The sequence below is a fragment of the Anopheles merus genome, chromosome 2R (genome assembly GCF_017562075.2).
Source record: "Anopheles merus strain MAF chromosome 2R, AmerM5.1, whole genome shotgun sequence".
Classification (NCBI taxonomy): domain Eukaryota; kingdom Metazoa; phylum Arthropoda; class Insecta; order Diptera; family Culicidae; genus Anopheles; species Anopheles merus.
The window spans coordinates 42,541,203-42,565,189 of record NC_054082.1 but is presented as its reverse complement, the minus strand read 5'-3'; the positions used below and the strand labels follow the sequence as shown (position 1 = coordinate 42,565,189).

The following is a 23,987-nucleotide window of genomic DNA, read 5'->3' as shown; positions in this document are numbered from 1 at the left end:
GACTGCATTAGATGCGAGTTTTGCACTGCCACCGGTAGTAAACTTGGGCCGCTTACAACCACACACACACACACACACACCATCCTGTCATGCATTTCAAACGAAAGTGAAACGTTTACGTTTGCATTCGTTGATTAGAGATGCCAGTGTGTGCATCATCCACCGTGCGGCCACACGGGAGTAGCCCAACGATCCGGGGGCATTTCACTTTCCGGTAGACATTTTCACTTTCTGACACATTCCCACAATTTTGTCCAGCACTCGGCTACGGTGCGCGCTGGTGGCCCCACACACCGCATGTGTAAATTGGTGATAAATGGAGGGAAAACGGTACACACGGCCTTTCTTTGGTTCGAGGTTTTGGACGCAGAACCGTCTCATGGGGCTGATACGAGAGTGTCACATGATGTCATGGATGATGTCAAACACCTTTATCTGTATATTAAGCTGCTTCGGTTTCTGACATGATTCAGACAGCGAAGGATATAAATGAACAAATTAATGTGATTTTAATTGTTTTAAGGGTGCTGTTAAGATCAAAATATGCGAAAAATGTCAGATGACAGTATGAAAAATTATATTTTTTAGATCTATAATTTTCAAAGGATTATCAGACGCTGATCGTCTTCAGTCAGTGATAAATTGCTTTAACGATTTACTATGGATTCCAGGTAACGTCGATTACGAAAATGGCATCTCAGATTTTACACCACTATCTGCATAAAACTAAGCACAAATTCAGAACAGGAAAAGTAAGCTATGAACTACAAATTTTCTCCCCAACATCAGTAATTTAAAAGTTCTTTTCTCGTTTCGATTTCATTTTTTTGACATCACTGTTGAAACACAAGTCGAGCCGTTTTTCCTCACCCGCTGATGAAGCAGTTCAATGTGTTATGCTTTGCATTCTAAGGCAACGAATTTATCAATCTTCAACACGATACAGGCAAGGATACAAAAACAGCCTTAACTGCACAACAGTCTCAGTCATTTCATCGTCTATTGCAAAGGAAACCATTACACCAGACCTATAAAAACTACGCCACTACTTTTCTCAATTATGACAGCCACTGCTTACTGCCCCTCCCGCGCTCTGGAAGCTTCGATTACGTTGCACACCTACGGGCAACATAAAAAAAATACTGCTTACACATCAGCAGTACTACAAGCCTTTTTGCAAAGAAATGCAGTAATACAACAGACACGAACAAAACAACAACAACACCCGACACAAGCAAAACGCACCATCATAAACCAACATCACGCCAAAGCACAATGGCGCCGCTGATCGAACAACCACCTCCGATTCCGCGCGATACGCCCTAAGACCCCATTGTGTTGCATCGCCAGATAGACGCAGTGCCCGCGAACATTTCTCCACCTCTACCTCACGCCGCTGAACAGCCGCGCCCGCCACTGGATAGTATTTGCTCGCGTTTTCTCGCCACTTCCTTGTCGCTATTTTGGAAGCGTTACTTGGATGCGCACACCCTGACAAGCAGGCCGCCTTCCGGTTCGCTCCGCAAATGGACAATCGAACGGCGTTCGCAAAAGCAAATGCGCCAACATGAATATTTGCAACCGGATACTAATCAACGGCCTGCCTGCTAAGTAGCACTCGAATGGTCCGGCCCTCACGCACACACGTGCCTATACCTCCACCTGCCACTCCGTTGGAGGGCCTTCTTTGCACTGGTTGCCACCGGACGAACCGGCACGTACGCGATATAGATACGCGCAAAGGTTCACGTACGCCAGGCAATTTCGCAAGCGGCTGTAAGACCGCACGCCCCCGTTCCAGCCATTCGCCGCATGATCTGCCCCTGCCCCTTTTGCCGGCATTGGTTATGAAATTCGGCAATGACAGTTATCTCCCAGGCGCCAGATGTGTGGGGGGGGCATGGGGCGGAGGGGGCGAACTTCCTGCTTCCTTCTGAAGTGGTCCTGCGCGCAAGATGACAGAGTAGATCAACATTCAAGCTCTCTCCAATCATCTACAGACAATGGGTTTGTTTTTCAATCGGCCCACTTCAAAGCCGGCTCCCCCACTGGCATCATTACCCCTTGCGAACTGAAAGGTCCACATTCATGCTGAACTCTCTTCCTCAATTATATCACAACAGCCCTCGCGGTCAGTAAAAGTACGGCCAAATTTCAATATTGTTTGTTCGAACCGGTTGGGAAAGAGATGTTTTTACGATCGGACGGATTACGCGGCGTGCGAGGTGATATTGTCGGTTGGTTGGTTGGTTGGAGTTTGTTTGTTCGACTCGAACAAACGACCTTGCGCATTGCACTGAAAACCCTTTTCGGTGGAACAATCCAATGAAGGAATTTTACAACCAAGCGATATGTTGCAAGGTTGTAACATTTAAACAGCGTTTACCTTACCACAAACCAAGCGTGATTCAAGAACGAGTTACAATTCGCTTTACCCAATGAGGGGGATCAGTGTGTACGTGTACAATCGCACTATCGAAAAATACCCCCGTCCTCGTGAGTGAAAGTAATACGTCAATCGCCGGCTGGACGCTTCCCCAACCCCACGGGATATGGATGAAGCGCGTGTAGGCAAGATAGTGTGTGAATCGTTGCCACGGTATTGGTGTGCAACGGGTGTGTTGATTTTTCACCCCTTCCCTTCCACCCTTTCTCCCTTATCCATCGAACAACACGCACACAAATACGCTTTTAAAGGTCTTGTAGGTTTTTGAATACGTCGGACCAGCACCAGACGAGCTGTACATGCTTCGTTGTTGCCAGCGTTGCATATGCTCCGAACGGGATCGCTATCCTTTATTGGCAAAGACGCTCGGCAGCGGCCGGTACGTGCCGATTCGATGTGCGCCATTTCCAAAACGTTCAGAGACATACATTATTGCCACGTCCATATCGGAGACTGGAATAGGAAAGTACAGGAGCAGTACAATCACCTGCCCGCGCGGTTTCGGTTTGTTTCCGAACGATGTTTGTTGTGGTATCCGCTTCGTTCATCAGTCAACGACGTAAAGATTAACAAAGTAGCACTAATGCCCGGGTGTAAATTGGTCCTACGAACTGTTTTGCTGGGTCTATCTTGTTTGTTTTACTGATGTCACACATTAATTGTGTACCCTTTTCAACGCGTTGAAGGTTAATTTGTTTCACACCTCTGAATTGATGAATAATATAATAAATACATATTTAATAATACGCGCTATTCAACGAAAAATAATGATATACAAAATAAATGCACAGCTTCAAATGTAAAATCTAGCTTTTATTCTACCCAAAACATTTACACACGCTGTCTAGCTTTTGAGCAGACGTTGCTATCCAGACAAGCTATCCGGACAAAAGACAGATTATGCAAAACGCCCCGTGGCAGTATTACATCGGCACGGGCCCGGTATCTCGTTCGCGAAATGGGACCTACCTACTTCTAACCCCTTTTGGCCTGGTCGGTCATTTTTGCTCCTTCTTTTGCCGATCGATTGGAGCCCCAAGCGTATGGTCGTTATAAAATAGTGTGTCAATAAAACTGTTACTCTAGTGAAAGCGTTTGAAAGTGAGCACTCGAACGATGCACGGATGCACGGCGATCGTTGGCATAGTGTGATGCATTGACGATACGTATTCGGAAAGTATTTTATTGGTGCCATTTCGAGCAAAAGGCGCATCCGAAACTGCTCTCAATACTCGAAAGATAATGATGGTACGAGCTCTCGAATAGGATTATTGGAAAAGTATTGAAATTCTGTGAAACATTTTTCTCACTTCACTCTAAAGAGGGTGGTTCACATAAAAGACTGGACATGTAGGCATGCTTAAATTATGCCAACAGAATGAATTTCAATGCGCTTTGATTGCTTCAAGGCTAAATCCATGCCTTGAAATCCATCCCAGAAATAAAAATAACACGAACCCAGGTGAGTGCAAACACTGCAACAGAGAACGACAGGTATGTGTAATGTGTTTTACTTGCGTATGGTGTCGTGGTCGCCATGAAAAAAAGAATCGAGGTCAACGGCTTTACCGAAACCGAAGAAATGTACTTTCAAAGTGCACAAAACGGGCAAAGTAAACAAGTTTTCTGTTGCTTTCATCCTGTGACCTACTTTTCGTCGGCTGTACTGGCGAAAAGAAGCCACGAAGAACATTCAAGCATAAAACTGCATTCTTAAACTTTTTATGCGATTTTTTTTTATCTTGCTGCTAGTTGAAAAGTACATGAAATGAATAAAATCTGCTTTGAATAATCGTTGGGTTAAACGAACACATTAATGTTAAAAAAGCAAGTGTTTGTAATAAAACGTTTCAAAATTTTATAATATTGTTCAGAAAAAAGCCACCGTTTTCCGAGCGATTTTCTTGGCAAATTTTAAAAGTTTTGTTAAGAACAAAGAAATTTGGTTCGCTTTTTATATACCAAACAATTGGAAAAGGATAAACTATTTTATCAGCATTCACGTTACTGAACGACACATTAAGAAAAAAATCGAATTCTATCACACTATCATACACATACACACAATTACAGACACACTCTCCAAAATGACACCGAATCGCACGCCGGAATCTCCCGAATACGAAAGAGAGAGCGCTCAAATTCACCCACTGCCCCCAACACGGCCCCGAGCTGCTTTCTCAGCGTCTCAATCGAAAGACTTGCGCGAGCTGAAAAACGACGAACCGTCCTTCGACTAGGCAAACACATACACGCCTTGACGCACACAGATCCCCCGAGGCAGTGGTGGTAGTAGTCGATGTTTTCGACGTTCGACGGTGTTTTTTCAGCGTTTCATCACAACCAGTATAGCGGCATCGATTTTGGGAAGGGGAAAGCAGCGTCCGTTCGTTTGCAAGCGAATCTCATCGTTGCGATGGTGCCTTCGTGCTCAGACGCGTTTCAACAGCGAACCGGTACGGATTTACCATCCCCGATACGCAAGTCGCCGAGCCCGCTAAAGGAACCTGTGTGTTTGCGCGCGCGTGTATATGCAAAACTCCTGAAATAAAGAGCAAACGGGCAGAGTTGGACAAACCACTACAAAACCGAATCAGATATACAGGAAAAGTGTGTACGAGCGAAAGAACGAGAGACGTAAAAAACAAGAAACAAAAAAAAATACAAAAACAACCCACAGGAGCAGTGCATGGAGTTGAAAATGGACCGGAAGATCAGAAACCATCAGTGACCGATTGCGGGCCGATCGAGAACCACGCGAAACTGTTACTTTTTGCTGCCGCTTTGTTCCCCTAGAACAGTGGAAAAGATATTCAGGTGTGAAAACAAAGTTTTTTTTTGTGATTAACTTTCCAAATCTGAAGTGTTTCTCTCATCGGAAATCATTCATTCTGGTAGAAAACGTGCGGGTCCGGAAAAGTGTTTGTGTTACTTTCTCGTCGGCGAATGAGTGTATGTGTTCTGTCAATTAAGCTTCTCTTTTCGGGTAAAAGGCATTAGAAATTAAACCCGTAAGTGGTACTGTCGGTGAATTTGTGCAATTTCAGAAAAAGGCGGACTTCATTCCACAATAGAGGCCAATGCAGTAGTCGGTGGTTTGTTACTGTTTCATCGAAATCCACAGAAGAAAATCTCCAAATTGATAGCTTCCGAGCCGCATTCGGAAATGCGGAAGTGATGACCGTATAATTAAACGGACGGGTGCAGACAAATGAATGTAAGCGACGCACGCAGAGGAGAAGTGCTATGTGCGAGGAGTTGGATGGCCATTTGTGAGATAGATAACACGTTCACTACGCCGAAGTACAAGTGCACAGTTGCAATCTAGTTCAGTTTTCTTGTTTTGTTTCTTTTTATTTTGCCCATGTGAGTTAAGCTTTGTACAATCACTTTTTGATAAGATCACTTTTTTCGTTGATGTAATAGTTAAATTAAAAGGAGAGAAGGATGTTGTACTGACGTGCCAATATGTTATAAATAACCAGCAGATATTTGGAGAACCTATACCGTTAAAAAAGGGTTAAGCATAGAGATAGAGATTTTATATAAAACTTTCAATTGAATTGGGGTCTACAAAAAGCATCAGACGGACTGTGCATTGAAGTAGTTAGTGAACAACATGACTGCATAATTTACATATTATTTTTCTTTCCGCGAAAACAGCAAACACATTGTGACACAACAAAATATACCACGGTTTTTAAGTGCCCAAAGTTTCAAAGTGTTCAGCAAAAGATAAGATTTTAAAACGTACCCACGCAAAAGTGATGTCGCTAAGGTGTGCCCAAACATAGCAGCAGCGACGAGAAAAACATACTACAAACGCATACCGCAACGGCAGCAAGGAAAACATTATTTCACTTTCGCCTAGCAGAAAAAAAAAAACTACAGCTCCTTTCCGTACCTAACCGTTTACATACCGGAACACTTCGAAGAAGAACCGGTGCAAGTATATTGCTTGTACACAGTCAGCAGCGTTGCAACGCCAAAGTGGAATAGTGTTTTCCCTTTCCGTGCTTTAACAGAGCAGTCTTCGTGGACAACGTGTGTCCGCCCGTCTCTCGTTGCCCGCCCGCCCATACCGTTCACAACTGCATCGAGCCCGTGAGAGACAGCTGATGATGGTTCTTTGTTGTTTTGGATTGATGCTTTGAACAACAAGTAAGTAGCAAGAGTGCAACGGGAGACGCTTTTTAGGGATGCTTAGTACTCGGGAAGGTTAGTGGTGATGGATGACGACACATACGCGTCGCGCGCAATGGAATGTTTTGTTCGTTTTTTATTTGTTTCCTACTACCACTGATGGCGGATGTACTGTACATCTCGAACATTTGCCGAACACAGACACACGAGAGCGTAAATTGTGTTTACGCATCGGTGATGATAGATTAAACCGTCTTCAGCGGGGGAATGTTAGAGGATAAATGCCAAGCAACATGAAGGCTTCAAAATTACCATTCAGTTAGTTGTGCGATGAAATCGTTGTGTTTAGTAGCAAAACAAATCTAGCTTGTTGAAAATGGTTACACAATCAAGAACTGAAGCAACGATATGCCAAGAACATCCAGTTAAACATAACTTGATACTGCGTGAAAGTGAAGCAAGTTGTAAGTTCCTCAGCCTCACACAATCATCATCAAAACCAGACGCTCTGAGACGTGAAAAATGGCACGAGCGTCAGCCAACTGAGTGTCGCGCAAAAAGGTGAAAAACGACTTCTCGTGACTTTCGTTTGCGTTTGACGGTGCCGCATGACTCACTTCTGGAAGTACTAGTAAGCGATTCGAAACCAGAAAAAGAATCCTAACTTTCATTTTCCCTTGCACGCCAGACGGTGTTGACTGCAATCCTTCTTTGTCACTGGTTGCTTTGGTCGTGCAACCACCGTGCATTCAACGCGCGATAGCTATGGAAATTTGAAAAAAAAAAAAAACCGCTTTTTGCAACTATCTCCGTACACTGGTGTTTGAATCGACTGTTCGAGGCGTACGAATGGCTGGTTTAGAGGCAGAGCCACAAACGGAGAAGTCAATAGCCGGGTCTCAGTTGACCAGTGTACTTCCCGGAAGTAGCTAGACTCGTTTGTCTAAAGAGCCACTTTTCAATTCAAGCGTTTGAGATTTCCAAACGTTATTGTTGTTAGTGAGTGTGAAATAATTTACCTTTACACTTTTCCTTTCTAACAAAAACCAAATTATACATGAGCTGCATTACTTTTGTTTCAAAAGTTCACTTACCATAATTCTAAACCTAAGTGAACACAATAACAACTCATTGAATACTCGTTAAGCGTACGCTCATAAGCTTTATGCTCTCGCAAAAGGCGTGCAAAATGCATAGAGACGCGCAAACAAAAATGCACGATAAAAATCGAATAGAGCGGTGCCTGCTGCTACCTAAAAGCAATCTCAACACTAATCAGCTGTTGCTACTGCAGTCCGGTCGTGCTAGCTACGGACGGGTAGTAACGAATGGGCCCCCAATTAAAACCATACCTTTGCGGACGACGCACCAGCGATAGCAGTAGCGCCACACGGCGGACTTCCTGCATTCATTTCCACGTGACGTCTACTCGCGTGGAACTTCCACCGACTATGCACAATCCTGTTTCTGGCCCAAGCAGGTTTGGGGTAAGCCAGGGTTGGGTAAATAGTGGCAGGTAAGTTGCTCGTAAAATCAACCCTCCACGTACCCCTGGCTTACTAAAGGGCTCAAAAAAGAGAAGAAAAACTAGGAAGTAGAAAATGAAACGTCAATGCACCACCGTAGTGGCCAGAAATGAAATGGCAAGAGGGAAGGAAGAAAGGAAAAATAGGAGGGGAAATAAACACGCGCGCTGAGCTGTACCGGCTTTCGTGATCTCGTGATAATGGTCATAAAGCGTCTCGGGCCTGTGCCTAAGCCACGAGGTAGCCACAGTTGGCTCCGTCGCAGCCCTCTTTGACAAAACGGCAAACCGAACGACCATTTCGTGGAAAGCTAGTGAACAAGAAGAAAACATTCCACCCGCTACAGGCGATCCAGGTTGTCGGTTGTTGGTTGTTCGTACTCGGTCGGCTCGAAATGGCCACCCGTATCTTTAAGGCGAAAATGAAATGCACTTTTTAACGCCAAAATGCCGGCGGTATCGTTCCCCAAGGAAAGTGTTCATAGATAATCTGTTGTAACAAAAATAAGAAACGGTTCATCCTAACGTACCCAAAGGGGGATGAGGGTAGTAGGTTGGCTCTTGCCAGCAGTGGGCTGGATGAGTAACGAGAGAAACTTGTACCACGCCGCTCACCAATAGCAAACAAGCAACGCCGCCGGCAGCAAACAGTATCCGGGAAAATGAAATGAAAAAAGGGAAATTCTCTGCAACGGGATTTTTGTACTGTATGAAAATCGCCCGAAGCAAGGCCGGACAGCTGTTGGCAATACTATGCAGCCAACGTTCCTCCTATCGAGGGGGATTCACTTTCGCCCTTAGGGTCTGTGTGGTGAGGCGATGCAGATTTGTGTAAGATTTATTAAGTCGAGTTGGAATTTGTTATGTGGCTATTCCTTTGCTTGGTATACATTCCGGAAACAACAACTCATTTGATAGTTTGTTTGTTGTATTTTTAGAGCACTTCGGGCATAATAAGAGTCTATGCATACTTACGATAAAAAACTACTTTCGTGTTACCCTTTTTCCTCAAATATATTTTATGCTCGACAATGGATGTTGTAAAACTAATACCATTTACCCGCCAACCAAGTGCAGCTAGGGAAGGAAAAGTCCGAACCGTCGGCTTAATGCTTACGCAATCGCTATAAATCGATCATTAGTTTGTGTTCAGCCGCTCAGTCAAACCTCATCATTTTCAACAATTCAACCATCTGTTTGCGATACCATCATTTTTACACAGTTTTCTGCCGCTCTCAAAATTATTCCCTTAACCGATGACCAGCGCTCCCGCAGCTTTCTCATGTAACGACGCGTATCTCTGAATTATTCATTGATGTTCCGTCATCTTTATGCGCACACGCGACTAGAAAAGAGGACCGAATTACTCTACACTCTACTACCCCCCCCCCCCTCCTCTATCTATACTTTCTCAAAAAAATAATAATACATTAAATAAAAGGTTCATCCGTACACGCCCGTGCTTTACACGAAATAATAAAATCACCATTAACGATAACAACAGCTCTCGACCATATCGCTGCAGCCGTGAGGATTACGTTGAGATGGTGAACGAAATTGATGAAAAAATATGCAACTTCAGTCTACGAACTACTACTAGGCACCGAAGGAACCTAAAACAGCACATAAACACACATTGACGGCATACACGCGCTCATGCACACATTTTGTTATAAATGCTTCCCTCATAACAGTTTGATATGTGCTGGTTGCAACAAACCATGGCAAAAGGCCCACAGGCAGTCAATGTTTGTGGAAAGAAAAGAGAAATTTGGAATTTATTACCAGCCGAAAACGTTTGTTTCTGCTGATAGCACTCCAAACCCGGGCAAAGAGGTGCGTCTTTACAAGACCACCTTCAGTTTTTTTTTCGGTGGTCCCTCTCTAAAGCGTACCCCCGTCGACCATCACCATCGACTGCGTGTACGACTGCGCAACGTATATGGTCAACCGGTATCATAGGTTTGTCGTCCGACTTTTCATTGTTTGAACAACAAACTGTTGCCAGTGAACGAAATCGAAATCAAAAATTCAAACGGCTGCATCGTTCGCCATACTAGCCCCGATTCGAACGCAAAGAAGTATGTTCCGAAGAACGAGAACGAATGTGGGTCAATGTGCTTGGGGCTCGAGGATTAGAAAATCCCTCCAAATGCCATTTTCGGTCTTCAGACAGCAAAGAGATGGCAATGTGTGTCAAACGAAAGTGGGAGTGAAAGAATTCCTTCCAGCCGCACGACACGCTTTAGCATCGGGAATGTTAGGTCTGATCTGAGTTCGGAAATGATTGCGTGAGGCGTGGAGAAATTCCACACTAGCTGTCCTTGCCTGCATGTGGGTCACACATAAATAAATATCACCATAGCGTCGCGCGCGCAAGTGGATAGGCAGATCGAAGAAAGTTTTTAGTATGCGTCCGTTGCCCGGCTGTGTGTGGGTTCGGAGATACGAAACGTTTATGAATCGATGTATCGCGTAAGCATGTGTGTATTTGAATATACAATCTAACGGAATTAAGCCGATTGGCTTGAAACTGAAACGGCAGTCGCACTTCGTTTTGTTAGTACATTTTCCAATACCTACATGGTGTACGTTGTTTTTAATGCCATGCCTTAAGGTGTAGTTTTGAAGCAGCATATTCACAATGGATGAAATAGAGATATACATCCAGACTGTACGCACCTGTAATTAGACAAGAGTAAACAAGAGTGGTTTAAAATACTGTGCAATGATATTTCAATTTAAAATTTGAGCAATGAATACCAAAGTCATACCTTACATTGAACGTTTGCTCAAAAAACAATAATTAATTCTATGTCAAAACTCTATTTCGTCCACAATGACGTTAAAAACAATTGTTCAAATACATTTTCACACGCTATTGGTATCAAAATGAATTATAAAATATATTTAAAATCAATAGTATTTAAAATCATCATTATATTGACATATGGATTATCAATGTTCACTGAAATCTGGTTCCAATTTTTGAAATATGAAGTCGAACAGTTTTAGCATTGAGATTGAAACTACAAAAGGTTCCAATAAAGGATGTTTTGAACATACAGTTTCGGGCCAAAGCTCAACACTAATTTATTACGAACTGAAAATTTCACCAATTCATACCGATTGTGGCAAATTACTCTTTCAATCCGTCTTGCAAAAAAATGCCACCCGTGTTCAGATAATTGACCGTTCGCAAAAAGGAAGACACTGAATCACGACAAAAAAAAACTTGAACTCATCGCTGACGTCAACCGTAACGTAACACAAAGTTCATCCCGTAATCATCTGTTACGATCTTTACTGTTTAAAACGGCCAACGCCAAGCTCTGGTTCCGTGGACTCATGTATTACGGGTTTTTAAGTTGAATGGCGGAGAAAATTCGAAACCGGAGAAAATTCGAATAAACAAACAAGCTTAGAGGTATTAATAGCTGCACCCCTTCTGTACACCGAACTACCAACTAACGGCTCGGTCCATCAGCACCATTCGACCTTTCGGATGCGTTTTTCCATCAAAATCAAATTTTATTACATAAACCGTACGGTTTCCAATAGCTCACGTTCAGAAATGACAAATAGCACGTTCCATTTAGAGGACAAATCAAGAAAATCGTTGCTCAATAGGATGGCATAGCCACATCAGCCTAGCAGCTACAGTTTCAGCGGTACATTCAAACCGAAACCAGACAAAACCAGTTGGGTCAGTTTGACCGACTCTAAACTAATACGAAATTCGCATTAGATGCGCTTTTTTCACTCACCATTTAACGCTTGACAACATTGTACGAAATCAAACGACGATTGCAAACCATCCAGCTTAAGCGTTCTCAATCGTTATTTTGTGTGAGGTGTTGTTCCACATTATCAGCCGAGCGTGGCTTATTAGCCAAGAAAAATTAAGGCCCCGGTGTCTGCCATTTGCAATGGGTCACACAAAAAGAACGTGAAATACTTTGCAAACCATTTGCACAGCCGGAAAAAAGCCACCCGTTGTCTCCCACTGCTCGGGAGCGAACCTCATTTAATCACTCGCGTATTTTGTCTTTCGGGGCGGCTTCTTTAACTTCGTTTACACCATCGCCTCCAAAAGTACCATATATTCGATAAATTTACAATTAAACAATGCACTCTAACATTCCCAAATTCGAGTGAAACATTTCGAACCGAAATGAAAGTGAACATTTTCTTCCAACTTTCCACCCCTAACCGCAAAGCGCGGAGCGCTAGTAAATTGAAAGCAAACGCCCGATCGTGTTTCATACTGCAACATGGAAAAATGGAGATAAGAAGAAATTTCAGCCAATGAAACATTGAAAGGATATTACTACCGATCAGCTACCTTTCCATTCCAGCCATAAAAATGAAATACTCATTTACGACAATTATACCCAGAATTCGAGCGTTTTCACACGATCACGGCTCACAATAAAACGATTGAAGAGATTGCCATCTTCTCGCCACAATCGGCAGATGCATTTCACATTTCATCAAATCACTGCGTACTTTGATATCCTGATATCTTCCGATTGGAAGTGTTTTTGCTTTTGTTTCCCGATTGGCCACAACACAAAATGGCTTTCTAATGATGTGTAAAGAGACACATTACCCATTATTGCATACCGATCTAATGCATCGTCTTTACGATCGAATAATTAGCCAACAGTAAAGTGAGGTGAATAACGGCGCAAGTGCTCATTTCATGGGTACGGTTCCCCGCTTTCTTCTCCGGCTGCGCATGTTGGACCGAATCTTGATGGAAGCGGTACGATTTCGGGACGCACAAGAGAGGCTGAAAACCGATCAAAAATTACCGCCGATTGGACACTGTCACTCGGGAGGGGGCGCCCAGACGTGTTGGCAGATGGTCGGCTTGATTTGAATCGGTTCTCTCACACACAAACCACGTGAGCGTCATCGCATGGTGGAATGTGAAAGTTGCGTAGGATTGGCCGTGCAAAGCAGTGCGTTGCGCTTTTTTCCTCTTCTTCGTATTTCCGTTAGTGTTTTCGTGGGATGGTGTGAATTTGTATTGAACTTCTGAACTGATGATGATTGGCATCTTCCCGAACACGAAATACTGTTGATGCTAGACGTTAACGATTTAAACCACACGCACAAAAACACTCCCATACTTTTATAAAAGCCCACCAGGCACACATACAAACACGCACATACACAATTCGTAGGAAACAACGCAAATTTTTCAGACAAACTTGGTTGTTCTGCACCGTGTTTACAACACTTCAACAAGCGATTGTGAACTCATCATTCATTTTTTCAGCTCACTAACGACGCCATCGACGGTAGGGGAAGTGATCCATCGATATACTTCCTCTCCTTCAGGCCGTCGTTGGGGTAAAGCTAATCGTTCGCCCGAGTACGTCGTTCCCGGCCTGGTCCCCCCAAAAGCCGACACAATCGCGCCCCAACCGCAACCGGACCGGGACCGGCCCGGCCACAAAGATCGCACCGGGGATCCTGATGCACCCGGTGAGCTGCTCCCGACGACACCGCTGAGCAACGTTTCCCCCATCGCCAGCTACCTGCGGCGGGCAGCGGCGGCCGCCGTTCCCCGACGTCGCACCAAAGCCAAGGTTCGCTACGGGCCCCTGCTGCCCTTACTCGCCTACTCCGCTACGCCTACCGGTCCATGCACCCCGGACGACTTCCGCGTGAGTGCCGACGATCCTCAGTGCCTGGTGCTTGCGCAGGGTGTGGGTGTGTGTGTGTGTCTCTCTCTGATGGTGTTAGCTTTTATGTTTGGATATTCTGTACGATTTTGTGGTTTCCGTGTGATTTTGGGAGTTTGTGTGAGTGTGTGGGTGTGTGTGCTTTACAATTTCTCGCTTTCAGATTGCATTTATCTCTGCCCGGAATGAGGTTTTCTTCCCTTTTTTGATGAATGATAATCAGGTATTACATCATTTTTCAAGAGATCGCAAAGGATTCAGAAGAATCACAACCATCTTTCCTAGACATTTGTGTGATCATAATGAGATACGAACGGAATGGCTGAGTTTGGTTGAAAGCCTTTGCTAAGACATTCGGGTTTGTTTCAATAATGATGTAAAGCCAGACGGTATTACATCGCCCCAAGAATCTACAAAACTTTCTCTACCGATCGCTGCAGGAAGCCTAGTAAGCCACAGGGTGTGCAGAGATACTATCACCACAAAGTTGTGTTAGTTGTAAATTTCATTCCCTCAACTTCACGCAATGGGACACTTGTTGTATTCGTAAGCGCTTATTTGAGGCTCTTAAGTGAATGGAAACGCGCCGGGTGTGGGAAATGTTCTCTTGAAACCCTTAACTCAGCATACTATTGTATACCCAGTCATCAAAAAAACTATTTTCACCAGTACTACCAGGGCGAGGTTTTGCAAAAGAATCCATGGCGATTTTATTTAGTTTGAATCTCACATTACTCATCGATCGGTTTTCGCACCGCGAATAGTCGATGCGTAGCAGATGGGGTTAGCGCATCCGCTACAGTGTGACGGCTCTAGCCCCGGCGAACCGCAGCCTGGTTGCGGGCACAGAAGGACTGCAGGGCACCGGACATCGGCTTGGACAGGTCGTACACTTCCCGCAGGCCTGTGGTCGGATTGGTGATGGTCGCGGTCGCCGGACGGCCACGGGCCGCAGCGATCATCCTCGGGAGCGACTGGCACAGGCAACTGTTGTAGTTGCTGCACGAAATCTGACGAGTGTAGGTTTGGGCCGTGGCGAACGAGGCCAGACAGGCGATGCACAGCAGCAGGATGCCGAATAGCTTGTTCATGGTGGGTTCGTTTTGGAGCGGGCGAGGAGCACGTCGAGCAAAAGTCGGGAGAGTCCGGAAACTGAATGAATTTCCCTGTGGCTCCGTGGGATCTTTTTATATTGACGGTAGAATTAAGCGCCTTCCAACGACACTTTACCGTGGTACACTGGCATCCATTATATCACGCATTGCTCGTCCACCGTCTGACGCATACGTGTATAATGCTGAATTATTCCATTCAGGGGTTGAACTTTACGCGTAAATAAATAACAAACGTTCTGATAGAGCAGCAACACAATCGGGTTTCTATAGACCATCATTGTGTGCCTGGAACTGCTACCGCTACCGCTTTCGTCTTACTTTATCGAAGGTAAAAAAAGTCTGATACATTATATTCGTGTATGTTTTTGAACATGCACAATCCCAAAAATTCCCTTCAAAAACAATGAGGGCAACTGTTCTGAGACTCAGTTTTCCTAGATGCCGGATATCAGCACTTGTCTTATCAGCAAATCAACAATGTGCCCACAGATATCTGTAAAGGGTATGGCGATTTTTGAAAAATGTAGCAAAAATGTTAATGGTCGTGCCTGCAAAAATGCTCTCCCATATAAATACAATCCATACCCGGGTTCTTTACTTCGTTGCATCTGGAATCATTGCGCCAACATATTTGCAAATTGTCACCTTGGTACAAATATGCTTATTGTGCACCCATCCCGGAACTCGTTTCACTTCGACCAAAAGGTTAGTCAGGTGAACCAACGAGCGAGTATAAAACTTTCGACCGATTATCAACTCAACCAAGTCGTCTTCGGAACTTACTGGTGAGCCTCACGCCCCGTACTCTGAGCAAGAACGCAACGTTTGGTACAGTTCTACTGCCCCCGTTTTACCAAACCCCCGACTACCGACTACTCTCCCCAACAATGACTAAGTTCGTCTGCGTCGCGCTGGTGCTGGCTTGCATCGCTGTCACGACCGTTCACGGTCAGTTCAGCACGAACGTACAGTGCAGCTCGTTCAACGACTGCATCTGCAAGCTGCCAAAGATCATCGGAGCGGTGGCCGGACGTACCGCTACAGCGAACATTCGCAACCCGGCCAACGGTGAGGCGTACGTGCTGGACCTTTCCCGACCATCGCAGGCCGTCACCGACTACTGCAACAAGCTGAAGCAGGGACTTAAACCAGCAGTGCCGTTCAAGGCTGTCAATGCATCCAAAGTTGCCCGTAAGCGTTGTGCATTCACATTTCCTTTCTTTTGTGGCACGAAGGACAATTTAAAAACATATTTTAATCTGCATGATGGTTATATTTTTCCCACTTTTCAACAGAGGTTCAAGCTCTTCTTGCTCAACGTATGGCTGCAATGAGAGGTTAACTGGACTGGACGGTTACGCATTTTTCTCGACTCGGATTGACGGACAATATATGAACGATGAATTTTCGGACTAAATCATCAAAGCGCCAAATCATGACTGATCATTGCCAAACCATCGGCCAGTTAGATGTTGAACACTTCTAATAAATTAATACCATTGGCATGGGTTATTAAAAAAAGAAACTGCTTTGAATATCTTACAAACTAAATCGTTTTATTGTGCATTGAATTGCTCCTTTAACTGGACCCTGGCAGTTCAATATACACAATCTCAAGCTCCATTTTCAAAATTACTTCTACGCTCAGGCAATTTGCATTCCAAAACCATTTTCCCAACAAACCTTTGCTAGCTTTTCTACCATCACAAGCAATAACTCTCATTTTTACAAGACGCTACTTTGCGCTACTACCAACGGGTTGTAAAACAGTGACATCCAATTGATGCTAGCGCGGCTCAACGTCGTACTTTTTTGTCACCTTCACCGAACTATCACTTTTACTTTCCTTTTCCACGATACGTTAATTAAACGTGATCATTAACTAATCGGTGCTGCCGGCCACCGTCAGTGATGCCAGGAAACGTGGACAGAAGTTGCTGGAAGGGAACGTACACGACAAAGAAGGCAGAGCGGGAATAGTTGACCCCAACCAAACGCGCCCTAGCCGCACTGAGTGCCGTTTCTCTTACCAAACACTTGTGTGCAGCAGCGGTGGAGCGACTGCCAACTGCCATGAAGAATTGCATTCGAGCCGCACTGTCGGCCGTTGCGTGCATTCAAACCGCAAACCCTGCTTGCAGGGGAAACCGGGGGAGCACTGGAAAAGCCCGCCTTTAGTTCCTTATTGACATTGAACACATGATTGCCGTTCCCGCCGTCTCCCTTTCTTTATCACCATTGGTTTGATCATGAAACGATTGCGGAAGGCGTCTCGCGTGGATAAGCTAACACGACGAAGAAGCTAAACGGGTGTGGGCAAGACATGCGGAAAAACACGTGCATACACACTTGCTGTTGCTGTGAATGAAGACAACATACTCGCAGCGAACGCAGCGTGCAAGGGCACTAACTGGGAGCGGGAGGGTTGGGGCGATGGTAAATAAAATGCAACTTGCGGTTTTGGCAGCATCTATCGGGGATAAAGAGTAGCGACGTATCGTTTATGATGGAAAGTGATAGCCTCTAAATTTCACAGCTCAATGAGCAAGTTCATGACACTATTTCATGCAGCAATGATACAAACTAGCGGTTTAGGGTGTACTTCTTTACAGAGCACATAAATCTCCTGCGGTGGATGTTATTTGGGTTGTAAATAAGCACTGTAAATGAGATATTTGCACAGATTTATCGTTGGTTTAGAGAATGTATAAGCATGAAAACAAATTCTGTTATTTGGGAGTTATTATGTTCCACACTTAAATAGAAATAGAAACAAAGACGATACGACAGACCGCTAAAAAAATTAATAAAGTAAATAAAAGCAATCAACAACGTTTTTAAGGATTCTAAACCTTAAAACGCAATCGTTTAGTACAAACTCGACCGTTGTAGCGTTAGCAAATGCTTTAAATTTGATAACAAAAAAGAAAGCACTTAAGAAGTGGCCTGCTTTATGAAGACATCAGTTGTGTTTACACAGTCAAGTATTTGTGTTTTAATACTGAAAACGACACACGACGACATTGGGATGTTCTTTTAAATATTTTTTTTCGGCAAAACTACAAATGCCCCCATACTGGTGCTCTTGCTATGACCTACATCGCTTCAAAGCACAATTACGAGTCTCTCCCGTATCATTTGCTCCCAGACACGAACCAGCCTAGCGGTCAAGTTCGTTTCGTGTTCTGCTGCAACCTCCGAGATACCCACGTGCCATCGTTTTATCGCCACTAAAACCAGACGCCACGGATGATTCGAACAGCCGACTCTCCAGCCAGTAGCTTCATATCGTGATTGCAAGTCCCGTAGCTTCCCAGAAGATGAAGAAGAAAAAAACGGAGCTATTGGTAGCTTCAATCAAAAACGAGTTCTTTTTTTCGGTAGGATGTAACCTGCCAGACTCTATCGGCCGTGTGGAGAAGGCACAGTTAGGCTTAATGAGATTACGATTGCTGAAGAGAGTAATTATGATCGCCACCGGGAACATGAATAATCCCCGAGCCGGCTGAATGGCTCCGGTCAAAATAAACCGACCGACCGGCGTAGAGCAGCACGCCGACTGTATGGTCCGCCCTGTGGCGTACACTCCCCCCTTTGCGCAAAGCAGTGTGTATTATGGTGCGCGTGTGGTCAGACAGACAGACTAACCTGGTTCTGGTAGGCCATCTATTTCTGGCTGCGTTGTGTTAGTGTCTGGGTTCGTGCGTGTGCCATAAAAAACTAACTTTAACTAACTTTCTTTCTTTTTCTCTCTTCCACTCTCTCCGTTTCTCGCTCCCTTTCGAACCGACCGGGTGCCCTCTTCTTGCAGAGCTTTAATAAAATGGGCCAGGAGAAATCTTTGCCCTCCAGATGTACCTCCGCACATGACTACCACCATCACCACCATCATCATCACCATCACCATCACCACACGAGCTCGTCCACCTCCTCCACGACCTCGTCCGCTGTGCCGTCTCGCTCACCGTCCACCGCTTCGACGACATCGTCCGCTTCGTCCGCATCGGCCGCTTCCTCGTACAAAAGTGTCGAGCGGCAGACCAAGTACCTCAACGAGCATCTGTACATCAAGTCCTATCTGGACATTGAGGAGGAGGACCGCAACGCGAAGCTGCTGTTCCAGAAGGTGCGCCCCGGTGGCATACGCAACTACACGCCCAAGATACTGTCCGAAAACCCGAAGCAGGATTTGGATGTTTGGATCTAGCGACGGTTGCAGCTAGTTGCTATACTAACAACAACATTTCCTTGCATCGCGGTCTCTTGCAAACGCCTCAGTGTGAACCCGTCTCCCGGCAAACATTCTCCCGAGTGCACCACTTTCGGCAGAATCAACTTTTCTGCAAATCAACTCGCATCAACAAGACACTACGTCACAACAAAAGAAAATCCCCGCAAGAAGACGCCATCAACTTCCAGCACCGTGCAATGGCTCTTGGACTCGCTTCCGTAGCGGCAGTAGCTGGAGGACTTGCGCACACCCCTATCGCACTGCTCACACTTATACCACTTTTAGCTGTAGGAGTCAATTACTATAGATACCAAAGTGTGGATCCGGAGACGAATCCCACCGACCAGCAAACGGTAAGTTGCCACCGCTAACCCACCGCTACACCGTACATGCACGGGGTCGATCGTAACGTAACACACTTTCATTGTTCCGTTTGTTTCGCAGCTAAGACGATACTATGACTTCGTCGTTATTGGGGCCGGTTCGGCCGGAGCCGTCGTGGCATCGCGGCTGTCCGAGATCGGCGACTGGTCGGTGCTGCTACTCGAGGCTGGCGGTGACGAGAACGAGGTAACGGATGTGCCTTCCCTGGCCGGTTACCTGCAGCTGACCGAGTACGATTGGAAGTACCAGACGACGCCGTCGGCTGACCGGCGCTACTGCCAGGCCATGATCGGCGACCGGTGCAACTGGCCGCGCGGCAAGGTCATGGGCGGCTCCTCCGTGCTGAATGCGATGGTGTACGTGCGGGGCAACCGGCTCGACTACGACCAGTGGCAGGAGCAGGGCAACGTCGGCTGGGGCTACGAAAACGTGCTGCCGTACTTCATCAAGTCGGAGGACAACCGGAACCCGTACATGGCGCGCTCCCCGTACCATGGCGTTGGCGGGTATCTGACCGTGCAGGAGGCACCGTGGCGGACGCCACTGTCGGTCGCCTTCGTGGCGGCCGGCCAGGAGATGGGCTACGAAAACCGGGACATTAACGGTGCAGAACAGACGGGCTTCATGCTGCTGCAGGCGACGATACGGCGCGGCAGTCGGTGCAGCACCTCCAAAGCCTTCCTGCGCCCGGTGCGGCTGCGCAAGAACCTTCACATTGCCATGAACGCGCACGTCACGCGCATCCTGTTCGACGATCAGCACCGAGCGTACGGTGTCGAGTTCGTGCGTCACCAGAAGCGGCAGTACGTGTTCGCGCGCAAAGAGATCATACTGTCGGCCGGGGCACTCAATACGCCCCAGATACTGATGCTAAGCGGCGTGGGGCCAGCGGATCATCTGGACGAGCTAGGCATTCCGGCCGTGTCGGATCTGCCGGTCGGCGACAACCTGCAGGACCATGTGGGGCTCGGCGGTCTCACGTTTCTGGTCGATCAGCCGGTCACGGTAAAAACGTCTCGCTACAGCTCCGTCCCGGTGGCGCTGGAATACTTCCTCAACGAGCGCGGCCCGATGACGTTCCCGGGCATTGAGGGGGTCGCGTTCGTGAACACCAAGTATGCCGACCCGTCTGGCAAGTGGCCCGACATCCAGTTCCACTTCGGTCCGAGCTCGGTCAACTCGGACGGTGGCCAGAACATACGGAAGATTTTGAACCTGCGCGACGGCTTCTACAACACCGTCTACAAACCGATCCAGAATGCGGAAACCTGGACCATCTTGCCATTGCTGCTGCGGCCGAAAAGTACCGGCTGGGTACGGTTGCGCTCGAAAAACCCGTTCGTACAGCCGTCGATCGAGCCGAACTACTTCGCGCACGAGGAGGACGTGGCCGTGCTGGTGGAGGGCATCAAGATCGCGATCAACGTCTCGTACACGCAGGCCTTCCAGCGGTTCAACTCGCGCCCGCATGCAATACCGCTGCCCGGCTGCCGTCATCTGCCCTTCATGTCCGATGCGTACTGGGCATGTACGATCAAGCAGTTTACCTTCACCATCTACCATCCGGCCGGTACGGCCAAGATGGGACCGAGCTGGGACCCGGGCGCGGTGGTGGACCCGCGCCTGCGCGTCTACGGTGTGTCCGGATTGCGCGTGGTCGACGCAAGCATCATGCCGACCATCATCAGCGGCAACCCGAACGCACCGGTTATCATGATTGGCGAAAAGGCGGCCGACATGATCAAGGAGGACTGGGGCCGACTGGTCGGCTGGTAATGTCCGCAACGCTATGGAAGATCCCGAACCCGGAATCGTCCGGAAGCTGAAGGAAACTTAACTTAACTCTAGCTAGTCAAATAATCACACACTCGACACTCGTCGATGCTCTGATACAGGCAAAAGTGTGCGGCAAAATGTGTGAGTGTTTTGTAGTTGTATTATATATCGTGTGCGTGTTTTCCACATGGGTAGATCCGCCCCAAACCCTACGAGACTCATCGTGGTCGGGGTGGGTTCGGGTGCGTTGCAAAAACTGTGAAGTTTTTTGTTTTAGAAAAATTTTTACAATTTCATTTGGATAACCTCAACTCAACCGCGCGATGCGCCCACTGCAGATGGATAGGCTAGCAGTAGCTGTAGCAGTGGTGGTTAATGGTAATAGAGACAACTAGTGATCCGTTCGCTCGATAGCCGAACGTGCCAGATCGTGGGTATGCGTTAGTAAATGCGTATGTATGTGTGTGTGTGTGTGTGTTTTTCCAAATGAAACATTGTTGTAGAAATAATAAAAAGGGTTTTGTACAGTGTGGCGTAAGGGGCAAGTAGCAGGGAAATAAAGTAAGGGTGTAGCGAAAAGAAACAAAAAAAAACTAGTAAGAAAAACAACAGCTAAGCGTCCATAAGTGTTGAAACAGATTAAATCGTTCTTATGTACATTGAAAAAACACAAAACAACCTGAAATGGAGCAAAAAAAGCGTTACCAACAAATAAATGGATTTGATAGTGAATAAATGATACCGGCTCAATTCAAGCTTCAGTAGACGTTCCAATTAGTCTTCCGTGAAGAAAATATCACTGACGTAACGCCTCGAAACAACAGTACGCACGATGACCCCGTTTCATTTTCCTGACCAATTCACCTTCGAACGTGAGAAGAGAGCGGACCTCCAACTTCATTAAATGCGCCCAACAAATCACACCAATTAAAACTGAGCTTCAAGCACTAGAGAAAACGAAAGCCTGATTAGCCGTACGATCCACATCGAAAATGTGGGCCATAAGTATCCGCTACACTCTAATGGATGGTTCGAGTTTCGTTTGAACATTTCGGTACGTGTGGAGGTGTATGATTTTCACCATTCATAGTTTGAGCTGCTCCATAGCTAGGCATTAACCGCATAATACCGTCCGGGCAGGTGCGCACTTCGTTACATATTCTAGCGAGAAAAAGCGTATGTGGTACGTTTTCGACGATGAGCATTTATTGGCACACCTGATGCATTATCGGACGCATGGAAGGTTACGTACCAAAGCTGTATATTGTCGTTTCTATTGTCTTAAATTTTACGATAGCGTCATAGAGTACACAGTCAAAGGTAAACCCATTTCGAGCAACGCTATATTATAACACTAACATGCGTTTTTTTTTTAGAATTTTGTAAACAAAAATGAAGTGCAGTCTTTCCCCGAGTTACGCGACACTCGACTTGCGCGAATTTTTAGTTTTGACAGTTCATACGTCAAATTAGAAAATTTTCCTCCACCAATTGCCACATAAAAAAAGCAGTTTTGCAAAAAAAACAATTGAAATCGATCAATGTAGAGATTTAACCGAATTTTCTACACGAACTGTATGAAATTAGCAATAATACACATTAAATTATTAAATTTAATCATTAATATCATTTTACCATCCATATTTTGGCTGAAAAACATAATATTCGAACTACGCGATAATCCGAGTTGTCCCTGGAACGCATTATCCGAGTTGTTCCTGGAACACGCAACTCGGAGAAACACGGGGGCTCAGAAGACTCGCATTCGCAGTTCATGTCATTTAGCGCGTGGCCACGGAGGTGACAAAATGTTGAAAAAAAAATTTCAACTTTGTCAAAATTGCTTGTCAACTGCAAAAAAGAGCTTTCTCGTGGCCGCACCAAAAATATACACAAGAACGACAAAAAGCTCCAACATCTGAATATCATCGATATTTTGTTTAAGAAGTACTATATAGGTGTAAAAATTAATTCGAATCATGCATTTTAGCATTTATATCATAGCAATGGGTCACAACTGCGCCAAATAGCTGTTTCTTTACGCTTTTTCGCGAACGTCAAATTTTGTCACTTTTTGTCAACTTTTGTCAACTTTATTTCCTGGCTGCTCCAGGTTACAAAATTTTGACAAAAGCTCAAAAAAGTGACAAAAGCTCACTTGAAAAATTTGTCACCATTTTGTCACTCTCATGGCCTTTCGCCTATTTATTCGTTACACATGAATTTCGAAAAGGTAAAGTTACTATAAAAATAACCATTTCCAATTGGGATTCAGTTTTAATCCGCCTAAAGGTATGCAATCTGTGAACCTTGCATTGAATGCTGTGTTCATTAGTTCATTTGTTATGCAGAGCTTTTCTTTCATCCAAACCGGGGCTTTTGAAGAAAGCTATGCAATCATGAGGAACGACAAAAAAGTATCTATTCAATTGATGAAACCTAGAATGGAAAATAAATTATAAATACGTAAGTGTAGTTCCATAATATATGAGTGTAATTTTGTTAGCAAGAGTCAATAAGGTCTATTCAACTGAATACATTAAATTAAATATATTTATATGAACACCCTAAATCCCGAATCCCGAATTACTCGAATCACTCCTAATCAACTTAAGTAATAATTTAAAACCCCAACTTTGCAAGATAACTCAAAAACATTTTATAACATCTC

At 45.4% G+C, this 23,987-nt stretch overlaps 4 protein-coding genes across 14 annotated transcripts in view; 3 read left to right on the top strand and 1 right to left on the bottom strand.

Moving 5' to 3' along the window:
- LOC121588642 (flotillin-2) overlaps window positions 1-23,987 on the bottom strand; it is a 156,287-nt gene that overhangs the window by 64,435 nt on the left and 67,865 nt on the right. The gene's annotated exons all lie outside the window — the stretch shown is intronic.
- Window positions 4,889-19,139, top strand: LOC121588646 (knob-associated histidine-rich protein-like). Of its 3 annotated transcripts, none has more exons than XM_041906813.1 (3): window positions 4,889-5,056; window positions 6,110-6,607; window positions 18,737-19,139. In XM_041906813.1, exon 3 carries the CDS (start codon window positions 18,749-18,751, stop codon window positions 19,130-19,132), a length of 384 nt encoding a protein of 127 aa, XP_041762747.1. In that variant the 5' UTR covers window positions 4,889-5,056; window positions 6,110-6,607; window positions 18,737-18,748; the 3' UTR covers window positions 19,133-19,139. The 3 variants fall into 3 exon arrangements, with proteins under 3 accessions (XP_041762747.1, XP_041762746.1, XP_041762745.1); XM_041906812.1 differs by having other exon boundaries at window positions 4,889-5,263; XM_041906811.1 differs by having other exon boundaries at window positions 4,889-5,432.
- Window positions 15,547-16,355, top strand: LOC121588647. The gene is made up of 2 exons (XM_041906814.1): window positions 15,547-16,116; window positions 16,221-16,355. Exons 1-2 carry the CDS (start codon window positions 15,813-15,815, stop codon window positions 16,265-16,267), a joined length of 351 nt encoding a protein of 116 aa, XP_041762748.1. The 5' UTR covers window positions 15,547-15,812; the 3' UTR covers window positions 16,268-16,355.
- Window positions 19,354-22,045, top strand: LOC121588633 (glucose dehydrogenase [FAD, quinone]). The gene is made up of 2 exons (XM_041906781.1): window positions 19,354-19,509; window positions 19,601-22,045. The coding sequence occupies exons 1-2, from the start codon at window positions 19,354-19,356 to the stop codon at window positions 21,314-21,316; spliced, it is 1,872 nt and encodes a 623-aa protein (XP_041762715.1). The 3' UTR covers window positions 21,317-22,045.